Below are 20,860 nucleotides of genomic sequence, written 5' to 3' on the forward strand. Positions count from 1 at the left end.
CATCCATGAAAAACAATAGAATGAAATTTTATTTCATAACTATTCAGTTGATTAACTAATCATTTTATCAATATTTATCTAAAAATATTGTCTATTGTCATATATAGATAATCTTTTGTAACCTTGTACTTCACAGGGAAATAATTATACAAATGCAGCCTTTTTGAGTCCCCTAGTAAATTTATATTAGAACAAGTTTAACCTGGTTTATGTTTAACAAGTAGGAGTGAGGTTTTGAAATGGGTAGATTTCACACAGTGTAAAGAGGGCAAGTGAGCACGAACTCTCAAATCTATTGATACCTCTATTAAGCTTGGTATTTTTGAATCTATGACTTCTGCCTGAACTACTATTTTGATTAATTGAATACAAATGATAATTTACAGGTTCTGATCGGTAAATAAGCTATGTTTAGCAGTATTTGTAAATCATAAAAACTAGTACATGATTAACCACTAGGCTGCAATAGCTGAAAGAACTAACGCATGCCATGAAACAAATGTTCACAAAATTTGTGGAAGCTGCACTTTATTTGTAAAAGAAAGAGTACACTAATTGTTCTTACATCTTTTAAATACATAAAACAAAACAAAACAAAAAAAGATCCGTGAGGACAACACGTAAATTATTCAGTAAAACTTAGGTCAATTGCGATTTGATTGAATTGCTTTCATATTTCAAACCATCCTTAGCCAACCCCTGGACAAACTGCCTATGTGATATATGTATATATACATAAAAGCACCGATCAACAGTGCTCAAACTGTCTCCCAGTCAGCGATTCTCATATTTTACACTACAAATTTACAGTGATGTCAATAACCCTGTCCGCGACCAATAGCTAGAGGAGCGTCCAGCCCTCGTATCTCAGTATTCCTGGACTTTTAGAGAGCAGGGTGCTTAACTTGACAAGAAGTCTGAAACATGAGGGCAACTCTTAACATTCAGATCAGGGGCAGCCATTTCTAACGGTCCGTGTGAAATGATGGCATGCCATGCATAATGCAGAACACCTCCCTTCCCAAGTGCAACACTTCACAGTCACGGAGGAAGTGCTTTTCTACTCCAACAAATATCTCATTGCAAAACCCCTAAGCACAGTATCGACTAAACAGTATAACAAACCATTCACTAATGATTACCCTCCCAATAGCCTTGGGCTGCAAACATTTCATCCACGGGAAGTTGTTCTAGACATAAAACTTAGAGAATAGTTAGTGCTCTATCATTTAGCTTACAGGTGTATTTTTCACATAATATCTATTTTAAAAGTCTAAACCTTCATTATACAACCCAACACCCATGAGTAAGGTTGAATTATTATTTATATTTTTTCCCCAATGTACTTCGTAAACTCTCCTTTTTTTATTTTTTAGGCATTAATCATAAATAAATACAAACGACACGCAAGAAAGGTCTACTGGTGAATACAGTTAAAAGTAAAACTAAATGATAAAATGTAAAACAAAGTTACTGTTACTATTTCATAACACGTACTATATCAGATGCTGAGTTATACTCCGATTTAGGTCGACATTTGCCACAAGACCTCTCATCAGAAGCTCCCGGTCGAAGAAAAAAAAACAAAAAAACAATCTAACAGGAAAATCAAACTATAGCTTCTCAGAACACAAAATATCAAAGTCTCTCAATGCCCTTACCTACCTTAACAGATTATAAAATGTATGAGGAATCCCTTTATGGGCTGAACAGCAGCATCACTTGACATCTTAAACAAATTACGAAATGATTGCAGTATGCTCCCAGTCTTTCAACACACTTGGTTTACATCTTTGACGTCGAGTATGTTGTGGGATTGGTCCTCTGAAGACCATCCCGGCACAGAGGACAGAGCTTAATGGTTTGACATCAGGGAGCAACTTCATTTTGTGTTACATAAACTGCATCTGGAATAAGAAACAATTAAACATACAATTAGAAAGGTGCTTTAAACAATGGTGTGTCAAGTCAACAAGAAATTGGATGAATGAAACTGGTTATTTGATGGAAAAAAAGTGAATAGTCTCTATCACAGGTGGTTGGAAGAGAAATTTAAAAGGCCTTGGTGATGTTAACCAAAAAGTTTTAGAGGTGTTGCAGGCTTTTCCAGTATTGACTAGTAATGAACAGTGTTGGGGAAAGTTACTTTTAAAAGTAATGCGTCACACTATTGTGTTACTCCCTAAAAATGTAACTAATTGCGTTACTTAGTTAGTTTTTATATAAAGTAATGTGTTTTTCTCACTTGGGCTGGGCTTGCTAATTTGTTTTTGTTTTGTTTTTATAAAAAGAAAAAAGAAAAAGCTCTATTTTTTGCAAATATAAAAGCCCTTTCACACCAAAATTTAAATGGATAAGTCTCAGGGTTAAGAAAATGCAAATTCACGCCTGTCAGCAGAAGTTTGATGTTTATTCAAAGTCATTTTTGCTTATTAGTATGGTTGAATTGGATCATCAAAGGTCAGCAGCAACGACATTGGTAAATAAAGTGAGATTAAATACATAAAGTATATTTGTATTTTTTAGGTTTTCATAATATTCTGAGTTTGCATTTGACTTTTTATTCATTTTGAGGAATACTGAATCTGTGTTTGTACAGGTGAGATGAGTAAATGCTCACATTAGCCTAGGATTACAATAACTATCACGTTTACTCAGTGCACACAACGCCTCTGCATCTTACTCCTGATTTCTCTCAACATGGGGACAAGAGAAGTGTCAGTCAATATATGGGAAAACCAAATAAATTGCATTACTTATTTAAAAAAAAAAAAAGTAACTTGGATATTTTGTTGTAAATTTAAAAGTAATTTGAAGTTACTTGAAAAAGTAATCTTCATTACATAACACCTTACTTGTAATGTGTAACCCCCAACACTGGTACTGAACATGCAATCTACATGTCCGTTCTACATCTAGCAAGAGGCACTAGATGAAATTGAACACGACTGCATGCAAGACCATCGGTGAGCACAAACGCATGCGGTACCTAGACAAAAGACGAAGCTCTACAAGAAATCCTTGAGAGAGAGCTGTGCAAAGGGGTCTTGTCCTGGGGCTCTGAGAGGACTCTGACTGGAAGGGCTAGAGGCAGCGGAGGGCTAATGCAGAGAGAATAACACAGAGAGAGAAAGGAAAGAGCTTGGAGTGACAGGGAAAAACACACGTGGAGGAGGAGAGGAATGATCTGCAGTTTGGGAAGGTGTTCTCGGTCTCATGGCCCATTAAAACACAATGGACCATGATAATGTAGAGTGTTAATAGAAATCTACATGAACACCTGGAGAGATCATAGGGATTGTACCTGTGCGCTGGACACTGATCCGAACGGATTGGATGGCCTCATGACAGGCTGTGTGTACATCATTGTGGGCTGGGTCATCATGGTCATGGAGGGCAACTGTGGAGGCTACAAAGATCACAACCATGAGGAATACATTTTCGACAACCTCAATTCAGGCAGCTGGTTTCACAGAAGTACTAACCATGCCATATCCCATCATTCCTGTAGGTGTTGTCGCAGGGAAAGCCATGATAGATGGTGGCTATAAAACAAAGTAGGACTAATGAGAAAGTTTCTCTAAAGTTCATCTGATTAATTTCATTACGTTTGTTCTTTTCCAAAACCTTAAGATACCTTGTTCTAGTCAAATCCTAGAATGCACTTCAGTATACTCAGTTAATAAATGGAGGGCAAGGTAAGAAAAATGTTGGTTATGATTTAACAATTCTTTCAATACTGAGAAGCGATGATTAAATGGTTCAATTAGATTGAATTAGATTAGATATAATCTAGATTGATCACTTAAAGGCCGGAATACACTAGGACTTTTTGCACAGATATTTGCCCTGTTTTGCGGTCTGGATGAGTTGCCGCTATTTGCCAAAAGCAAGTCTGCAGATTTTGTTCAGTCAAGAGTTGACAATGTGTGATGGGCACAGACTCTTATTTTTTATCTTCAGACAATGATTTTATCTAGTCAACAGATTTCAAACATGGCTGATATTTTTAGCCAATTTTAGAGCGTGTATTGCTTGCGTCTCCTAGCAATAAGGTGCAAATTTTTTGTTCGTAAAGCGCAAGTCTGGTGTAATCCTTAGTTGTTTAGTGTATGATGCCCAGTTTTCTCTGCAGACATTTACAAAGTCAGCAAGTGTGTGATGCCTAGTTCAAATTTTAAGTTGTGTAATGTATTCCAGTCTTAAGTTAAGAGTTTAAGTAGCTGCCTATTTAGGCAGTAGGCAGCTCACTAGGTTTTGGAACAGAGACATTTTATTAATATAAAGTACAGCTGTACCATAGAGACAGGGTTCCATGTAGTAGATGGAGCATTCTTGGGTTGCCAATTCATTCCACCAGTTAATTTTTTCTCTCCTGGTTGGTTCCAGTGGATATCACTGTGAAAACAGTTGGCTAATGTTAACACCAAACCAGAATATGAAAATGTATTATAGCTGTCAGAAAGGCTATAATGAGCATCAGAAAGGGCAACATTCTTACTTTTTAGTGGTACCATTTCCAATACCCAGATCTGTAAGTGAGATATGTATTTCACAAAGGTTTTAAGAGGTACACTTAAAATGTAAAAAAATAAAGGGGCCATTCACACTGAACACATTTCCATTGTCTTTCTATGTAAACACACTAGACAGACGTCTTTGACCACTTCGCTCGCATCTTTTGCAGCGTCTCACAAATAACAAGTCGGTCTAAAGAAAGAATCAGAAGGATATTGTGCATTGGTGTGGACACTAATATAGTTATCTTTATAGTTATTGTTCTTGGTGTGAACGGGCCTTTAGACCTTGTGTTTTTTTAGGGCTGCGCAACGATTAATCGCATCCAAAATAAAAGTTTGTGTTTACATAATATATCTGTGTACTGTGTATAATTATTTTGTATATATATAAATACACACACATCATGTATATTTAATGTAAAAATGCATTCTGTGTGAATGGACCCTAACAATGTACTATATCTTGATTTTAGCATAATTTCCTAACAACACTAGATTATGCAAACCTCTAAATAATTAACACTTACTTCCAACAAGGTTGGCCAAGGAGGAATCCAGGTCGTCTGACACCAGTTTATCTGGGAGCTGATTGGAGGACTGATTTAAACCGGCCACGGTGGGTTTCAAAATTCCTGCTGTGGACATTCACAAGTGAGAAAGGCGAGTATATTTTTATAGCATATTTAATACACAGTGTGGCGATTCAAAATGCTTTACATAGGCATAAGGAATTAAATAAGAAAAATAATAATTTTATACTGTAAATTTAGAAACTACTGATTACATTTAAAGAATTGTACAAGTTGATCTTTTTCCAAGTTGTTTTATTTGATTTTGAGTAAAATGTCAAATGCCTTACCATCTGTATCCAGGCTATTGGACGAGGCAGCTTTAGTACCAAAAACAGACTCAAAATCAACATGCAGCTCGCCTGAGCTCTGTGGAGGGATTTGTGGAGCTCCGTATCCTTCAAAAGGTACAAAAATCCATTTAAGCCCTCTTACAACACACACAATATAGATTAGGACACCATTTGAAGAATGGTCAGTATCAAAATGACTAAATTCAAGTGCTGCCAATAAGTGGACTAGTACCCATGGTCACATGTCAGAGTTAGTAGAGGGTAAACTACAGACATCCAACACAAGACATCCTGCAAAAGTACAAGAACCACTACTTGCTCACAAGAACAGTGTTAGGGTGCTTTCACACTGGCAATTTAGTCCGAAACGGGGCACAGTTCGCATGAAAAATTGCTAATGTGAAAACTGGAACTACAACAAACGTTCCCAGTGTGAAAGCCCTCTTAAAGGGATAGTTCACCAAAAATGCACAATTGTGTCATCATTTACTCAATGGGTATGCCTACTGTAGATCATAAAAGGTGAATTATTTAAAATAATTTTCTGGCTTTTCTTTTTCATATAATGACAATGAAATAGAATTGGGGTTGTCAAACTCCGAAAAACACCATAAAAAAGCATCATGAGGGTGAGTAAATGATGAAAGAATTGTCATTTTTAGGTCTTTAATAGGCCTTTAAGGATCTGGTTTTGAATGGTGATAGATCATGTTAGATCAGACAGCATTATAGACGAAGGAAAACATATTTCACAAAGGGGTGGGGTGGGGTGGGGGGGGCGGGTTGGGGCAGCGTCACACAAGGCAACCTCCAGCCACAGGCTCCCTACCTCTGAATAGGCCTGCTACAGTGGAGGGCTCAGACTGGAAGGGAGAGGGGTTTGGGAGATGCTGGACCATAGACGGTTGACCAAACGAGTCTGACAGGCAGGCGGGGAGAAACAACACAGCAAGCATTACAGACATAAAGACATTATAGATTCAAATTGGATTATTAAAGAGCGTATTTAAATAGAAATATTAAGACAAAGCCATGTGCAGAAGGCAAACATCATCCAGCAGGGATGATCACAGGATAGTCCCTGTACACTGCTTCAATGCCCCTATGTTTCCTGACAGAGGGGAAACATAGGTGGGATGGTTTGCCATCATGGTACCTGAGATTAAGTGCTCTATCCGAACAGTGCGTTTGTAATTGGTTGATACAGATGAACTTGAATCAATAAAGGGATTGTACTGATCTATGGTAAAAAAGGAAAAACAAGCATTCACTTATAGCTAAAGCAAAAGTAGACTTGAGGTGAAAACTGGAATGAAATATGGTTTTCTAACAAACCTTTCTTGTTTCAGAATCAAGTAACGTCTATTTTTATGAATAATATATATTATGATTAGGGCTGTCAGATGATTAAAATATTTAATTGCAATTATTGTCCTTATGACAGGGTTCCACTCATGGGTGATATTTCACTAATTGACCTTCGACAAATATTACATTTCTCCATACAAAGACTGATTTTTATTTTTATTTTTTACAAATCACATGCGTTAATGCATCGCCTTTGATAGCCCTAATTTTATATATACTACCATTCAAAAGTCTGGGTTCAGTTTTTTTTTTCTTGGAAATAAATTATAACTTTTATTCAGCAAGGATATGTTAAATTGATCAAAAGTTACAGTGAAGACATTCTATTTCATTAAAAAAAAACTCACGGTTTCCACAAACATTAAGCAGCTCAGCTGTTTTTGACATTGATAATAATAATAATGTGTTGCTAGTGCACCAAATCAGCATATTAGAATGATTTCTGAAGGATCATGTGACCTTGGTGAGCATAAGAGACTTCTTTCAAATACATTAAAAAAATCTTACTGACCCCAAACTTTTGAATAGTAGTGTATGTAACCTATTGGAAGTTGGGCAAAGTAATCTATTCAGTATGTAGTCTACATCTTGCTTTTAACAAGCATTTAACATGCTTTTTTTTTTTTTCTGGGACTCACGCTACCTACACCCACTTTAATTTCAGCTATCGAGATAAAACCTGTAATTAATGAAACAGCCCTATTTGAACAGAGCCAAAACAAAGCACTGTGTCTACAAACATTTTTTTAAATGTGATCTATAGTACTGCCACCTAACCTCTATTTAGTCTCCAATTACAGACTGCATTCTTACTCCGACGTCGAGTTCAACTGGACCGAACTTAATCAGAGGATTCCTGATTTGACACAACAGGATACTGTGCATGCGAAACGAGGGACTTTCAGCGACCAAAAAACTCAAACTAATAAAACACTTTGGATGGGTGGGTTGGAAGAAAGAATCTAAGGCATGTTTACCACCAAAAATCTCATGACCTGACGTCCTAGAAGAGAAACTAACACCGTCTGATGACATAACGGGTAGATGAGCACCATCAACAACAAGTTTGGTTAGGAAAGGGTTTAGGTTTGGAATGGAGTCATCTACAGCTTCAGAAGAAGAGAAAGGATCTGAGCAGGCAAAAGGAGAGAGAAAGAGTCGAAGAGAAGGACATTAGGACGAGACTCAAGTTAACAGAAAAGACTACAGCATGCTGAATCTCTGACACGCAGTCACATGCAAAGGATCTCACCTCCCCATGCCGTGGCCACAGAGGGTCCAGGCTGCATGCCCGCCTGAAAGTTAGTCTGCATGTTGAAGAGGTCGCTCTCCATCTTCAGGGCACTGAGTAACAAAACAAAAACGCCAATTTAACCAAGAGAGGTTCAGGTAGATTAATAAAGGGTACATTTACACGACAACGATGTACTAAAAACAGAAACGTTTTTCCTTTGCGTATTTGAAACCTCTCGCGTACAGACGACAATGTTGTCTAAACGATACCCGTTAGCACAGATCTGCGAAAATTAAAGAAAAAAACAACAACGCTGTTTTATGCATGCCAGGCCAGTAGTTGGCGATGTCACTTTGTGCTATATAGACTGATCTCGTAATACACATACGATATCACCGTTTTCACAATTTTGCGATTTTGTAGTTTACACAGAGACAATAATGCTATTATTTTCAAAAACTTGCATTTTGAAACCCGTTTTTTAAGTTTTCATGCCCCCAAATCGACCTCGTCATGTAAATAATGTCATGTAAACACCACCTAAGATACAGGTGTTTGTACTAAAATTCGGCGCACAAATTTGCTGCAACCGTTTAGTGAATTTGCCCCTGGTCGAGCACAAACCATGCTTGTTTTTATAACTCAAGCCATACAGAGAAATATCTAGAGAATCATAGCTAACCCATTGGAGCAGCTGGGAGTGGAGAACAGGTCTATGGCAGGAGCTGTGCTGATGCATGCTGCTGTGGTGGAGACTGGAGAAGTGTCTGTCGTAGCGAACGAAGGCCTCTTGGAGAGCTCCTTCAGCCTCTGTTCCTGATTAAAAAGAGCACAAGCCAAGAAACCTTTTAGACAGGAAGGAGCCATCTGATTGGCATGTAACCACTTTTCATTCATTAGTGTGATGCTTAGGGGTGGATAAATTTGAAATCTGTGATAACGAGCTCATAATTGTTAAAACGATTATCTGAATCCTTTTTCTTTTTTCTTTTTTTTGGCATAAATGCAAAACATCCTCATGACGTCCCTAAACCATAAGACTTTCGTCCATCTTCGGAACACAAATGCAGATCTTTTTTGATGAAATCTGAGAGCTTTCTGTCCCTCCATTGACAGCTACGCAACTATCACTTTGACGCTTAAAAAGTTCATAAAGAGATCGTAAAACTAATCCATATGAATTGAGTGGTTTAGTCCAAATTTTCTGAAGAGACTCGATCACTTTATATGATAAACAGATTGAATTTAGGCTTTTATTCGTAAATAAACATTCAGCAACTCACACACCAGTTGTGGTAAACAGAAGTATCAGTTAACAAAAAAAGTAATAAATAAATAAGTAATAAAAGTATCAGGTAACAGACTATCCCTTTAAATAAAAAAATGGTCATACTTTGTCCCTTATAAGTGCAAAGATTTATGCTGAAACTGTCCAAAATGCTGTATTGACAGTTTTTTACTGTTAAAAAAATAGCCAGAGATTTACTGTAAATTCACACAAACACAAAATTACGTGAGTCGCACATATAACTAGAAAACGGCAATCTATAATTAACAGAACACCCACAAAGAAAAAATACTGGAAATCCTTTTCCCCGGTGGGTGAAATTATTTCTGAAATGGGTCCTGTTATGTACCTTTAGTGCTTTTAATCGCGCCTGCTCCTCCTCCAGAGCTGCCTGCTTTTCCCTTTCATCCACTTTGGTGAAAGACATGCCAGTGTTGGCCAGAGATGACACAGCATTGGAGAGTGTGCTTGCCCTACAAAAGTCGGGGACAGATAAATTGAGCTTCTGCGTTTGTCAAGCACGCCGCTCTTATAGATATAAATCTATCGAGAGATTCGAGACCCATCGACACAATGCATCTGTTAGCACTCATTCATTTGTATTCAGCTCTGAGCGTGACACATGAATGGCCCACCTGCTGGCGGCGGTGGAGTCCTTCACCTTCTTCCCTTCTAATGAAGCCAAGTGTTGCTCCAGGGCATCCAAAAGACTGCTGGGGGCCTGAGGGAACGCACAAACATTTACTCAAGAATAACCACCAATAAAAAGACAAAATAGCTTGACATTTATAGGCAATAAGAATTAAAAGGTGCAGAGGAGTGCAGAAAAGAGTGAGAAAAGTACTTACACACACTGTAAACTGAAGATGGACAGAAGGTGGAAAGATAAAGGGAAATACAGAATATAAAGGTGGTCTTGGTCAGACATATAATGCTTCATAAGTTTCAAAGCAGCTATCTGCCCTTATGTATGGCTAATATGATGGCATTTGCGCTAGATATATAATCTGTCCTTTTCAAGTGTCTGGTTAATTCATTCGTGATACTGTATATAACAACCCGTTCTCACTCCCAAGGCGTCACATACTGTTGCTTGGGCAAAAGCCCTGCATGTCACAATGTAGATGCCAATAGTGAATAAACATTACTATCATCGTTATCATCATTTTGCTGGCTGAAATATGTCCATGCTGTAAATTATACTGTATATAATTGAGTGAGAACCCGTTGCATATACTCTGAGTCAATATACTTATAATAGAATCATGACTCCCACAGTTATCTCTATAATTACTATTCTCAAATCTCCACTGAGCCCATAACACCTTTATTTGCTGTAGACAGGGAACAGTTAAGACAGAAAAGGTAAGAAATCTTTAGTGACATGCGCATCCTAATGAGCTGCATGCTTCTTTCGGAAATGCATTTGTGCAAGGTAAAGTAAAAAAAAGCAGAACAGCTTCAGAAAATACTCGTTAATAATGCAGAAAGAGTGCAGGTGTTAAAGTCAGAATAAAAGTGCGGTCTTACCTGAGACAGGTCAGGTATGTCCCCACGGTCTATTCCCACCTGCTGTGAGGCGAGCAGAACAAATATGTTACATAACGCTCTTTTAATGAAGTACCTTGCCTCCAGAACAACACATGAGAATCTCACCTCTGCCACTTTGAGGAACTCTGAGATCCTGGTCATTCGGGTAAGGAATTTCTTGTAGATGTCCAAACCCTCTTTACACTGTACTTTTTTCATATCAAAGTACTTTTCTGTGAAAGGAAGATAAAGAAGCACCCATTACCAATCAGCACTATGCCATTATTTGCATGTGTAGAAATTAAAATAGATCACACGGGTTATGTCACTTTTTTTCATTTCAATTTAATCTGCAAATAGGATGAAAAAATTGCTACTGAATTTGACCTTCTTTTTTTTTAGACGGGGAAGTACAGGAAAAAGGAAAATATGCACTCAGGGCATGATGCAGGCTGAATCAGAACCTGCGTAACTGTAAGTACAACTTCTTGTGAGCATGTGCACTACTGCACCACAATTTTTTGTTAAATTTCAAGAGCTTAAACATTCAAATCTTTAATGTACATCTTGCATTTAAAAGTAAAATGAGTGTATTTATAAAATACATGGTTTATTTATTTAGTATTGAGAAGAAAGCATCATGAAGAACCTACCCAATAAGTTTATTATCCCTTCATTGTAAGCTGCAAAAAGTCGGATGGAGTCTTTGAAAAGAAGCATGAAGGCTGCATTAATAACCCCATTGGTAAGTTCATTGGCATTGACCTGGGCAAACAGAAAAAAATATTTTCATAAACATATGCCACACAAATGCACAGAAAAGCCCCTTTCAGACATACCGTTTTACTGGTAAATTACCGTTAAGAGTTCATGTGTGATCAGGACCTATTCAAAAATACCGGTAAATTGGTTCTGGCAATTTACCCATATGAGAATTTGTACTATTACCAGTAAATTACTAGTATGATGTTGTGTGTGAACAAGGAATGAAGATAACCGGTATGAGCATGTACAAGGCCAGAACGTGGTGCTGATGTAAGAAGTTTGCTTTGGGCCAATCATAAAGCTCTGTTGGAGCCATTTACGTTAAGTTCCGTGCCTATTAGCTGTTTTTGTATGGGTGCGTCTCAATCAGATTCCTAGTTCAGTAGTCAGGGCATTGATCAGGGAGTCAACCATTTTAAAGGCTGTCTCAATCACAAAATCATTCCAGTGCACTAAAACGTTCACTCCCTTTAGTCCCACAAGCCACAATTAAAAACCAGGGAGCATCGATGGTCACTATGTTCCCTTAACAGAGGTTATGAAGCGCGAAGCAAATCACGTGAGCCAACTCACTAGACATAATGACAGTCATCAATAGAGTCATCCCATGTGTAGAGAGCCTTAGTGTCCCTACCAGTGCTTGAATTCATGAACACAATATACGGATTCACAACTTTGGAAGCTAGGAAGCTGATTGAGACGGACCCTCAATTAGTGCTTGTGTGAACAGCACATGTGTGTATTTACCGGAAAAGTCGTTCTGGTAATTTTACGGTAATTTACCGGGATTGCTGTGTGAAAGGGACTATAAGCAGAATGCATACATGTAGATCAGCTGTCTGTTTTCTGCATTCTAACTTACATTGAAGTCAAGAAGGGCATCCATCTGGTTCTGTATAATAGGGATGGTTTTAAGGAGCTTCTCTGTGTTCATGGTTCTCATCACTCCGTCCACCCTTAAGGAGAAGATTTTAAAATATAGGTCAAATGACATTGGGGGATCAGTGCATGGAGGTTTAGTGGATGATCCAGTGCAATGACTTCAAACATTTAAAGCAAGCGGTTCAAAACTAGTGCTGTTGCACAAATCCCCTTAAATGATTTAGAACAAAAACTACAGCTAAGGCTAAAAAAATCATTGTATCGAGTGAACAATTTACTGGTCAAATGAATCACTGTTGGAGTTACATAATGCACTTAATGCAAAAGTCAGCACACTAAAGAAAGCAGAAATTAGAAACTACCTTCAAAGTTGTATTATAAAATGTATTTAAAAAAATGTCCTACCCACGCTTTACTTTCGTGAAGTCAAATGCCACCTGTCGATACGAAACGGCCTTCTCATTCAGATATCGACTATACCTCCGAATGAATGTTGACATATCGTAACCTAGGGAGACACCGATAAAGATGACTGTTAAGAAATAAATTATTTTAAAAATAATAAATGAACATAATGTTATAAATATTATCAAACTGATTCAATTAATTTAAAAAAAAGTTTAATTTTTGGAATGTTTATTACAAGTCAAATAGTGCATCAAAGAATAATGAAGCCTCTGCAGAGTGTGAAATAAATGTGTATAGTTCAATACAGTACCTTGTAGGCCACTTTTGTCCAGGAAATTACTGAGGTTGAATAATGTGTTCCTTGAGGCCAAGTACTGAATAAATCGCTGGAACCAAAGTGATAAATTAAAAGATGTTTAATGCATGCAATTATTTGCAGATCTTAACTTGTAGCTTGATTAAAAAGCAGATAGATCTCCCTCAGTCACGCACCTCGTTCCCATATACCATGAGGTGATGTGTTGTGATTAGGGACTTAAAGACCACTACCCAACTGGTGTTGGTGGTTCTCTCGAACAAAGAGTCTGCCAGCTGAGGAATGTTCACATTCATCTCATTGGTACAGTGTATCAGGTCTACAACAGAAACAGAGGTTTCCATTAACTAATGACATTAATAACTGGGTGAACAGGCAAGAATCCAGTCAACGAAACAGACTGCAATGTTAGAGCTTAAAATGTAATAAATAAAAGGATTAACATGCATTTATAACGTAAAACAGAACAATAATAATCTGTGGAGAGAGTCCACATAAATAAGCATTACGCAGGAACTGCGCAGGAATTCCACAGCCCACTATTAACTGTGTTGGTGGACTTTCTTGATGAAATGTTTAATGCACTTCTGCAAATATACTTTAGGGGAATGACATTTTTGTGGTGTAGTATTCACATAGATGGTGATGTAGTGCAGTTTCTGATGGACTTCTTCTTTCTGAATGAATGAGGTTGACTTCAATCGTGTGGTTGGTTGGTTTGGTGTGAGACAGCTGCCTCCACAGCACTGCCAACTTTGATTCACTCCTACTCCTGAGAAACAAAGCCCTCACCACAAAAGATGTCAAGATAATTTAATCTGTTCTATCGCTATAGGCCTATCTGGCGAAGTTAGTCTTTGGTTGGTGGAAAGGACCATAAGTAACCATTAGGGCTGTAACGGTACGTGTATTCGTACCGAACCGTTTCGGTACAGGGCTTTCGGTTCGGTGCACGTGTGTACCGAATGACTGAATGCAATATTTTGTGTGCGGAACATAGGTACATTTTCGTGTTTCCACACGAACATATTAAGTGGCGGAAGTCTCCGCGTTCAGCGCAAATCCCGCCCTGCAGCTGATTCTAATGTTTTTTCCTATTAGACATTCTCTGGTTTTACCAGTGTTTTACCCGTCGTCACTGTAACCTAAACCAATGAAATAGACTGCAGGGCGAAAAAAAGCTTTTCCGCTTCGTGTGCGCCGCCGCACTCTCCGTTCCGTGGTGTGTGTGTGTGTGTGTGTGTGTGTGTCGACGACCCGCTGCGCTCTCTGCTCAATGTTCGAGTCCCTGTTTGCGCTGCGCGTTCTGCTCTGTCGTTAACGGCCCAAACACTTCAATCATGTACCGATCACGCACTGGAAAAGCAAAGTCCGCTCAAATAAGGTGACATTTCTCAGTAGTAACTAGACTTCTGTTTGCTGAGCAGCTGGTATAGTCATGCTGGCAACAATGGTTAAATGACCTGCTCTGATCACATGCTCTGGTAATAATAGCTTTGGACTATATTTTATTTTGATAATTATTAAAAAAGTGAAAAAAAAATCTTAAATTGATTATGTTGATTGATTATTGAAAAATAATAATACATTAATATATTTGTTTAATATTATTTTAATATAGGGCTATTTTCTGTTCCTGCACTGTAATCATAGTTATTTATTTATATTTTTCATTATATTTTATTATGTGATATTGGTTTGAGACTGAGAGTATTTTATTTAGTGGAGAACTTTGCAGCAGTATTTTATTTCTTATTCTTTTTTTATTTTATATCTATTTTATTAAAAAGTGTTTAAAAAAGTGTAAACAACTTGTAAAAAAAAATTATAGTAATAAACAACCTGCAGTTTAATGTTTGCATTTCTTTCCCTTACTGTACCGAAAATAAACCGAACCGTGACTTTAAAACCGAGGTACGTACCGAACCGTGATTTTTGTGTACCGTTACACCCCTAGTAACCATAATTTATGTGATATATACTGTAACTTGAAGGGATAGTTTACCCACCAAAATAATGTTAAAAAAAAACACATCATGACATTCTTTTGTGGAACATAAAACACATTTTGAGAAAATGTCATACAATGGGTATTTTGTCCATACAATGGAAGACAGTGGGCAACAAAACTGTTCTTCAAAACGGTGTTATTTTAGTATCGCCGCTGAGATACTATTATAGTTGTAATTCATATTTTTGATTAGTTTTTGTTTGTTTATTTTCTGTTTTTATTTTAATTACAATTATAGAAATTTTGTTGTGTTTTTGTCATTTTTAATCAGATAAATAAATAGGTTTTTATTCATATTCCAGTTATTTTAGTTTAAAGCAATTTAAAGCTGCAGTCCGTAACTTTCTTGGGTTAAAAATTATCCAAAATAAATGTTTACACATAACCAGCCAGTGTTCAAAACTATCTGCTTGCCTTAGCTCGATTCAAAACGGTAAGCTTGTAATAATGTTTTTAATTCCAGTGGTACTGGTGGATTTCCATGGGAAATTCGAGCATGTCTTTGCGTCATTACGTCACATCTGTACACATAAAGAAGGTGTCCCGGCTAGTAGGCTATGTTGCGTATGAGGATGTTGGAGGTGGAGATTTAAAGCCTTTTCTCGCAGCACTTGATATAATTAAACTTATCAATTTGATGGCGGATCCAGAAAGGTTCAAACGACAATCACCAGTGACAACTGGAGATTCACCCGTTATAAAATGCAAAAGACTTCAGACTTCGGAGTGGCTACAGACAAAAAGAGACTGCAACCGGCCCATGCAAACAAGAATAAATATTGGAAGGGCATTAAATGTAGTCACACAATGCTGATGTTGTTAACATTAATAATTTGAAAACAAAGTATAATTTGCACGGTTTGACGTGATATGATAAGCGATCGTTAGATTTAATCAGCGCGATTTACTACAATGCGTTTTTTCCCTTAGTTGGTCAGAACAAAAGTGGATGTTAATTACTTGTTCAGATTACATTTTCCGGTGAAAATTCTTATGTTGGTCGTGCTTCCAAAAAGTAGAATCTGTGATTCCGAATGATAGTATCCACACCGGCGCGGTGACTGACAGCCGCACATTCTCCTCAAAACATTGGATTCATCCGCGCTGTGCCGTGCCGAGGCACAACCCACGTAAAGTTGATTATACCGCGAATAACTGCAATTGCAGATTTCGAACAGAGGTGGCGACAAAGAGGAAAAACTACGGACTGCAGCTTTAAACTAAATACAAATTAGAAATGTTGCCCTATTTATTTTTTATTTTATTTCAGTTAAAGATTATTTTATTTCAAGTAACAAATGTTTTTATATGGTTTTTGTTAACTATAATAACTCTGCTTCAGAATATCTTCTTTTTTGTTCCAAAAAAGAAACAGTCACACAGGTTTGCAATGACATGAGTGTGAGTAAATCATGACCGAATTTTCATTTTTGGCTGAACTTTCCGTTCAAGCTTTAAAAATGTTAAGTTTACCTGCATTCAAATAGACTGCTGATTAAAATTACAGAGGCATCTTTAGTTATCATAAAGTCTCAGATAAAGACAGAAAAAAAGACAGAAGTTTCTACAAAAATGATTCTGTAAAAAAAAACAAAAAAACATTAAATTCAGTTCCCTCACTAAATTAAAAGGTGTGAATGGGTCCAACAGGCAGACAATTTTATTTTCCTTTTTAAAAGTTCTAACTATGGTCCTTCAAACATGTCATAGCTTGTCTTATAATGCTGTAAGAACATAATGAAAGAATAGTCAGGCCTGGCTGAGACAGACGTAAATAGAGATCTATTCTGAAGACTTACAGACTTACTAGACTGGCACTAGACCAGCAGTTCTTAAAGGGTTAGCTAGTTCACACAAAAATGAAAATTGTGTCATTAATGCCTAATTACTCACCCTCATGTGGTTCCAAACCCTTAAAACTTCCGTTCATCTTCGGAAACAAAAATGAAGATATTTTTGATGAAATCTAAGAGCTTTCTGTCCCTCCATTGACAGCTACGCAACTACTACTGTGACGCTTCAAAACGTTCATAAAGAGATCGTAAAACTAATCCATATGAATTGAGCGGTTTAGTCCAAATTTTTTGAAGAGACGTGATCGCATTATATGTTGAACAGATTTAAATAGGCTTTTATTCACATATAAACATTCATCAACTCACACATCGGTTATGGTAAACAGAAGCTCAAGCATGTTTGCTTGACGTGCGAGAACCAATGAGGTTCATTCTCATGTTACGCAGCACGTTTGAGCTTCCGTAAGAACCAATGAGGTTTGTTCTTGTGCGTCAAGCAAGTTTGGTTGCGCTTCTGTTTATTTTCACAGATTAATGTTTATATGTGAATAAAAGTCTAAATTCTATCTGTTGGACTAAACCGTTCAAATCATATGGATTAGTTTTACAAATTATGAACTTTTTTATGAACTTTTTGAAGCGTCAAATTGGTAGTTGCGTAGCTGTCAACGGAGGGACAGATTTCATCAAAAAGTTATTTATTTGTGTTTCGAAGATGAACAAAAGTCTTGCGGGTTTGGAACGACATGAGGGTGAGTAATAAATGACAGAATTTTCATTTTTGACGAACTATCCCTTTAAAGAAGATACACAGCATTTACTGACATCATCTGTGGGTTTGTAACCAACTGGACTTGATAATCAAATCCAAATTAACTTCTAACACAAAACACCTTCCTTACATTAATCTGTGCACAACATGTTTTTCATGCAAGAAAAACAACAGCACTGATTTATTTCTCCCCAATGAGCATTATATGGAATTAACATTTAACCAGCATTAACCAGTATGGCAATGCTGAGGAGGTCTACATGAGGTCCTAAACTATATTAAGAGCATTTAAAACATTTATTAATATTATTATGGAATCAAACTTAATGGAAATCCACGTATTCTTGCTTACATACAAACAGCAATAATGCACATATACACAGTCCGGCTTCAGTACAGCTGAAAGTGATTCAATGTCAGTTTGTCATAAATGGCCTGTATTTCCAATATTATTATCAGGAGTCTGTCCTAAAGCACATTAGCTTAGCACAGCCTGGGCCTGCCCATTGTACAATAGCCTAAAATCGTAGCCATAACAATCAAAGCAACAGCTGTACACACGTTCATCCTCGCAATTTCATTTTAAACACAGCTGCTGATACTTACAATCCAAGTGTTTCTTTTTAGGGCCCATTATTTCGTGCGTTGTTGCCTTGCAGACAGTTTTGGAAACGGCTGATCCAGTAACGCTATGCTGAGCAGCAGTTATCCTGTCTGTAATGCTCTGCCCAGACATTTTCAAAGCTTTCCAGCGATCAAGAATCCAATAATATGTATGATGAATATTGAAATTCAAACTGCAACTAAATAGTGTTCACAGTTCCCGGTCGACCTCCTGCCGTACGATACTAGTATACGGGGGAGACAAAGATTGGTCGGACAAGAGGAGGCAGATGGGAAGCCTTGCACACAGTTATCCGCTGCGCGAGACGATGATGAATCCAGAAATGATGTTAGCGAATATCTCGCGCGGAATTCTTACATTGTTACGGGCTTCAATCGCGCGTTGTAAAGGCTCGTGACTCATCTCTCATGTCTCGGACACTAATCCCGCTGTTCAACCGCCGCCTGTCTTATTCGTGTAAGCCCGCAGGATTGAAGAGCAGCGAAGGCAAATGGCGGGCCTGTGCTGTTCCATGAGAGCTGGAGGAATATAGGACACTGACCGCTGATGCTGCTGATCCAGGATCAGGCTGAACACCTTCATTACAAATGCACTTGGAATAAAGGGACAATCAACAATATATTCTTATCTTTTTCCACTTGGAGACAGCTTAAAGTTTGATATTAGTTCAATTTATATTTGAATATCTTAGCGTTTAAAGAAAATATATATTTGAATATATATATTTTTTAAATGTTAAGATATATTTATTATAAATCTCAGTAATTACTAAATGCCTATGGGTAAATAGAAATTAAATGCAACAGTTTCATATGTTCCTGATTTTTCAAGTGGCGGGTCCTTTTCCTTTTTTCAGGCTGAAACATGCAATTTTGTTGAAGGCAGTCTTTTCAGGTGTGGTTCGAAATTCGAATGGGGTGTTTAAGCGCGTGTGTGTGTCATTTTATATACATTTTTGCTTCTTCCATTTTCTCGCAAAATGTGTTACAGTGTCACCAGTGGCGGTTCTAGGATTTTTCTGTAACAGGGGCCATTAAGGGGCCACATGTTACATTCAGGGGCCAAACACAGGGTACATTCAAGCACACAAAATAATTTATTCAGTACGGTGCAAATACATTTCGGCAGTCATTCCTTTTTCAAACGGTCTAATAAAAAATTATGAGCCAGTAAAGTTCTTAATGATTTTTTTTCCATTTATTTATACTGTGCATAAAGGACACAATGCATTTCTTTCTGAATTCCACCTTTTAAGTTTCATAATCATGTCATCGCTTATAAACAGTAAATTATTGTTAATTGTTTGGGGGTGGAATTGCATCTGTGATCGTTGTGAAGAATTCTCCGGTTGCTCTTCTCGTCGACGATTGATGGGTGGGAATCTCTAGGCACCTCACGATTCGATTACGATTCAGAGGGTAACGATTATCGATTATTACGTTTTTTTTTTGTTTTTGTTTGTTTTTTACTACTTTGTACTTTTATAGCAAAGTATTTATGATGACCCATAACGAACTTACTTCCAATACTTCCTATATTAATTTTATTAATAAAACAAATGGAAGTGATTTGGCAAGTCAACTAAGGTTACATTTGCCAGCATATGTCCCAACATTGCAAAGAACCAACAGGAAAATAAATGTGTGCCTGTACTAGCAGCGTACTTGTAGTAAATTAATACAAACTTCAGCATATTCTGAATCTCTAGCATTTAATAATAGACTTCTAACCAACATCCTCCTGTTATTTCCAATGAGCAATATAATCCTTCAGACAAAAAAACATTTTGCTGTAGCAAATTCACAAACAGTTTTCATTCAAAAATATAGAATTATGTACCAGCAGCTCTCATACAAACATAATGCTTGACTTACGCATATTCTGAATAATTAGTAGCCTAACATACAAAGCCGCTCTTATTCACAACTAAATAATAAAGAGTTATGACTTGAAATGTTTGCTGTATAGGCTACCACAATCAAAAACAGCTTATACAAAAAAAGTGAATGACCATCTGCAGAGAGCACAGTCAAAATGTAACTTTTTGTGACTGGCATTGCACATATTGCAGGGCAGTATAACGTCCTACGTATAACAGATCGGTTTACAGCATATTGATGTTAAAACTATACAATACAGAAAGCAACTCTCATACAAAAAATACTAAATAGGTCACAATGAAATTGCCAATTTTCCATACGTTAGCTTTTAACGAAGAGGGTGCTGTTCGAATTTGGTGCTCAGCCATCATCACGCGACTCTGTTATGTGCGCGTCTCTATTGTGCACGCCACAGACTGTCCGCGCACTGCACGTCCGCTTTAAGTTCCGCCTTTTGCTTTCCGTCAATATTAGGAAAAAAAAAAATATATATATATATATATATATATTTTTAGAAAACCGATTTTTGACATTTGTGAATCGATTCAGAATCGTCCACGTCCGCATCGCGATGCATCTAAGAATCGATTTTTCCCCCACCCC

At 37.3% G+C, this 20,860-nt stretch overlaps 1 protein-coding gene across 33 annotated transcripts; it reads right to left on the bottom strand.

Annotated features, from left to right (window-relative positions):
* Window positions 1-511: 511 nt before the first annotated feature.
* Window positions 512-18,942, bottom strand: picalmb (phosphatidylinositol binding clathrin assembly protein b). 33 transcript variants are annotated; one of them, XM_084126470.1, is made up of 24 exons: window positions 18,359-18,627; window positions 13,350-13,492; window positions 13,168-13,243; window positions 12,855-12,957; window positions 12,430-12,523; window positions 11,456-11,567; window positions 10,929-11,035; window positions 10,803-10,844; window positions 10,121-10,132; window positions 9,908-9,993; window positions 9,622-9,745; window positions 8,667-8,794; window positions 8,003-8,094; window positions 7,728-7,880; window positions 6,539-6,622; window positions 6,212-6,301; window positions 5,380-5,487; window positions 5,048-5,155; window positions 4,502-4,532; window positions 4,299-4,398; window positions 3,486-3,545; window positions 3,305-3,409; window positions 2,990-3,101; window positions 512-1,907 (listed from the first exon to the last, which is right to left on the bottom strand). In XM_084126470.1, exons 1-23 carry the CDS (start codon window positions 18,486-18,488, stop codon window positions 3,009-3,011), a joined length of 2,181 nt encoding a protein of 726 aa, XP_083982596.1. In that variant the 5' UTR covers window positions 18,489-18,627; the 3' UTR covers window positions 512-1,907; window positions 2,990-3,008. The 33 variants fall into 33 exon arrangements, with proteins under 33 accessions (XP_083982596.1, XP_083982585.1, XP_083982574.1 ...); XM_084126459.1 differs by having other exon boundaries at window positions 5,048-5,152; window positions 8,667-8,800; XM_084126448.1 differs by having other exon boundaries at window positions 8,667-8,800.
* Between the last annotated feature and the right edge of the window lie 1,918 nt (window positions 18,943-20,860).

The sequence above is a fragment of the Abramis brama genome (assembly GCF_963993115.1).
Source record: "Abramis brama genome assembly, chromosome: 10".
Classification (NCBI taxonomy): domain Eukaryota; kingdom Metazoa; phylum Chordata; class Actinopteri; order Cypriniformes; family Leuciscidae; genus Abramis; species Abramis brama.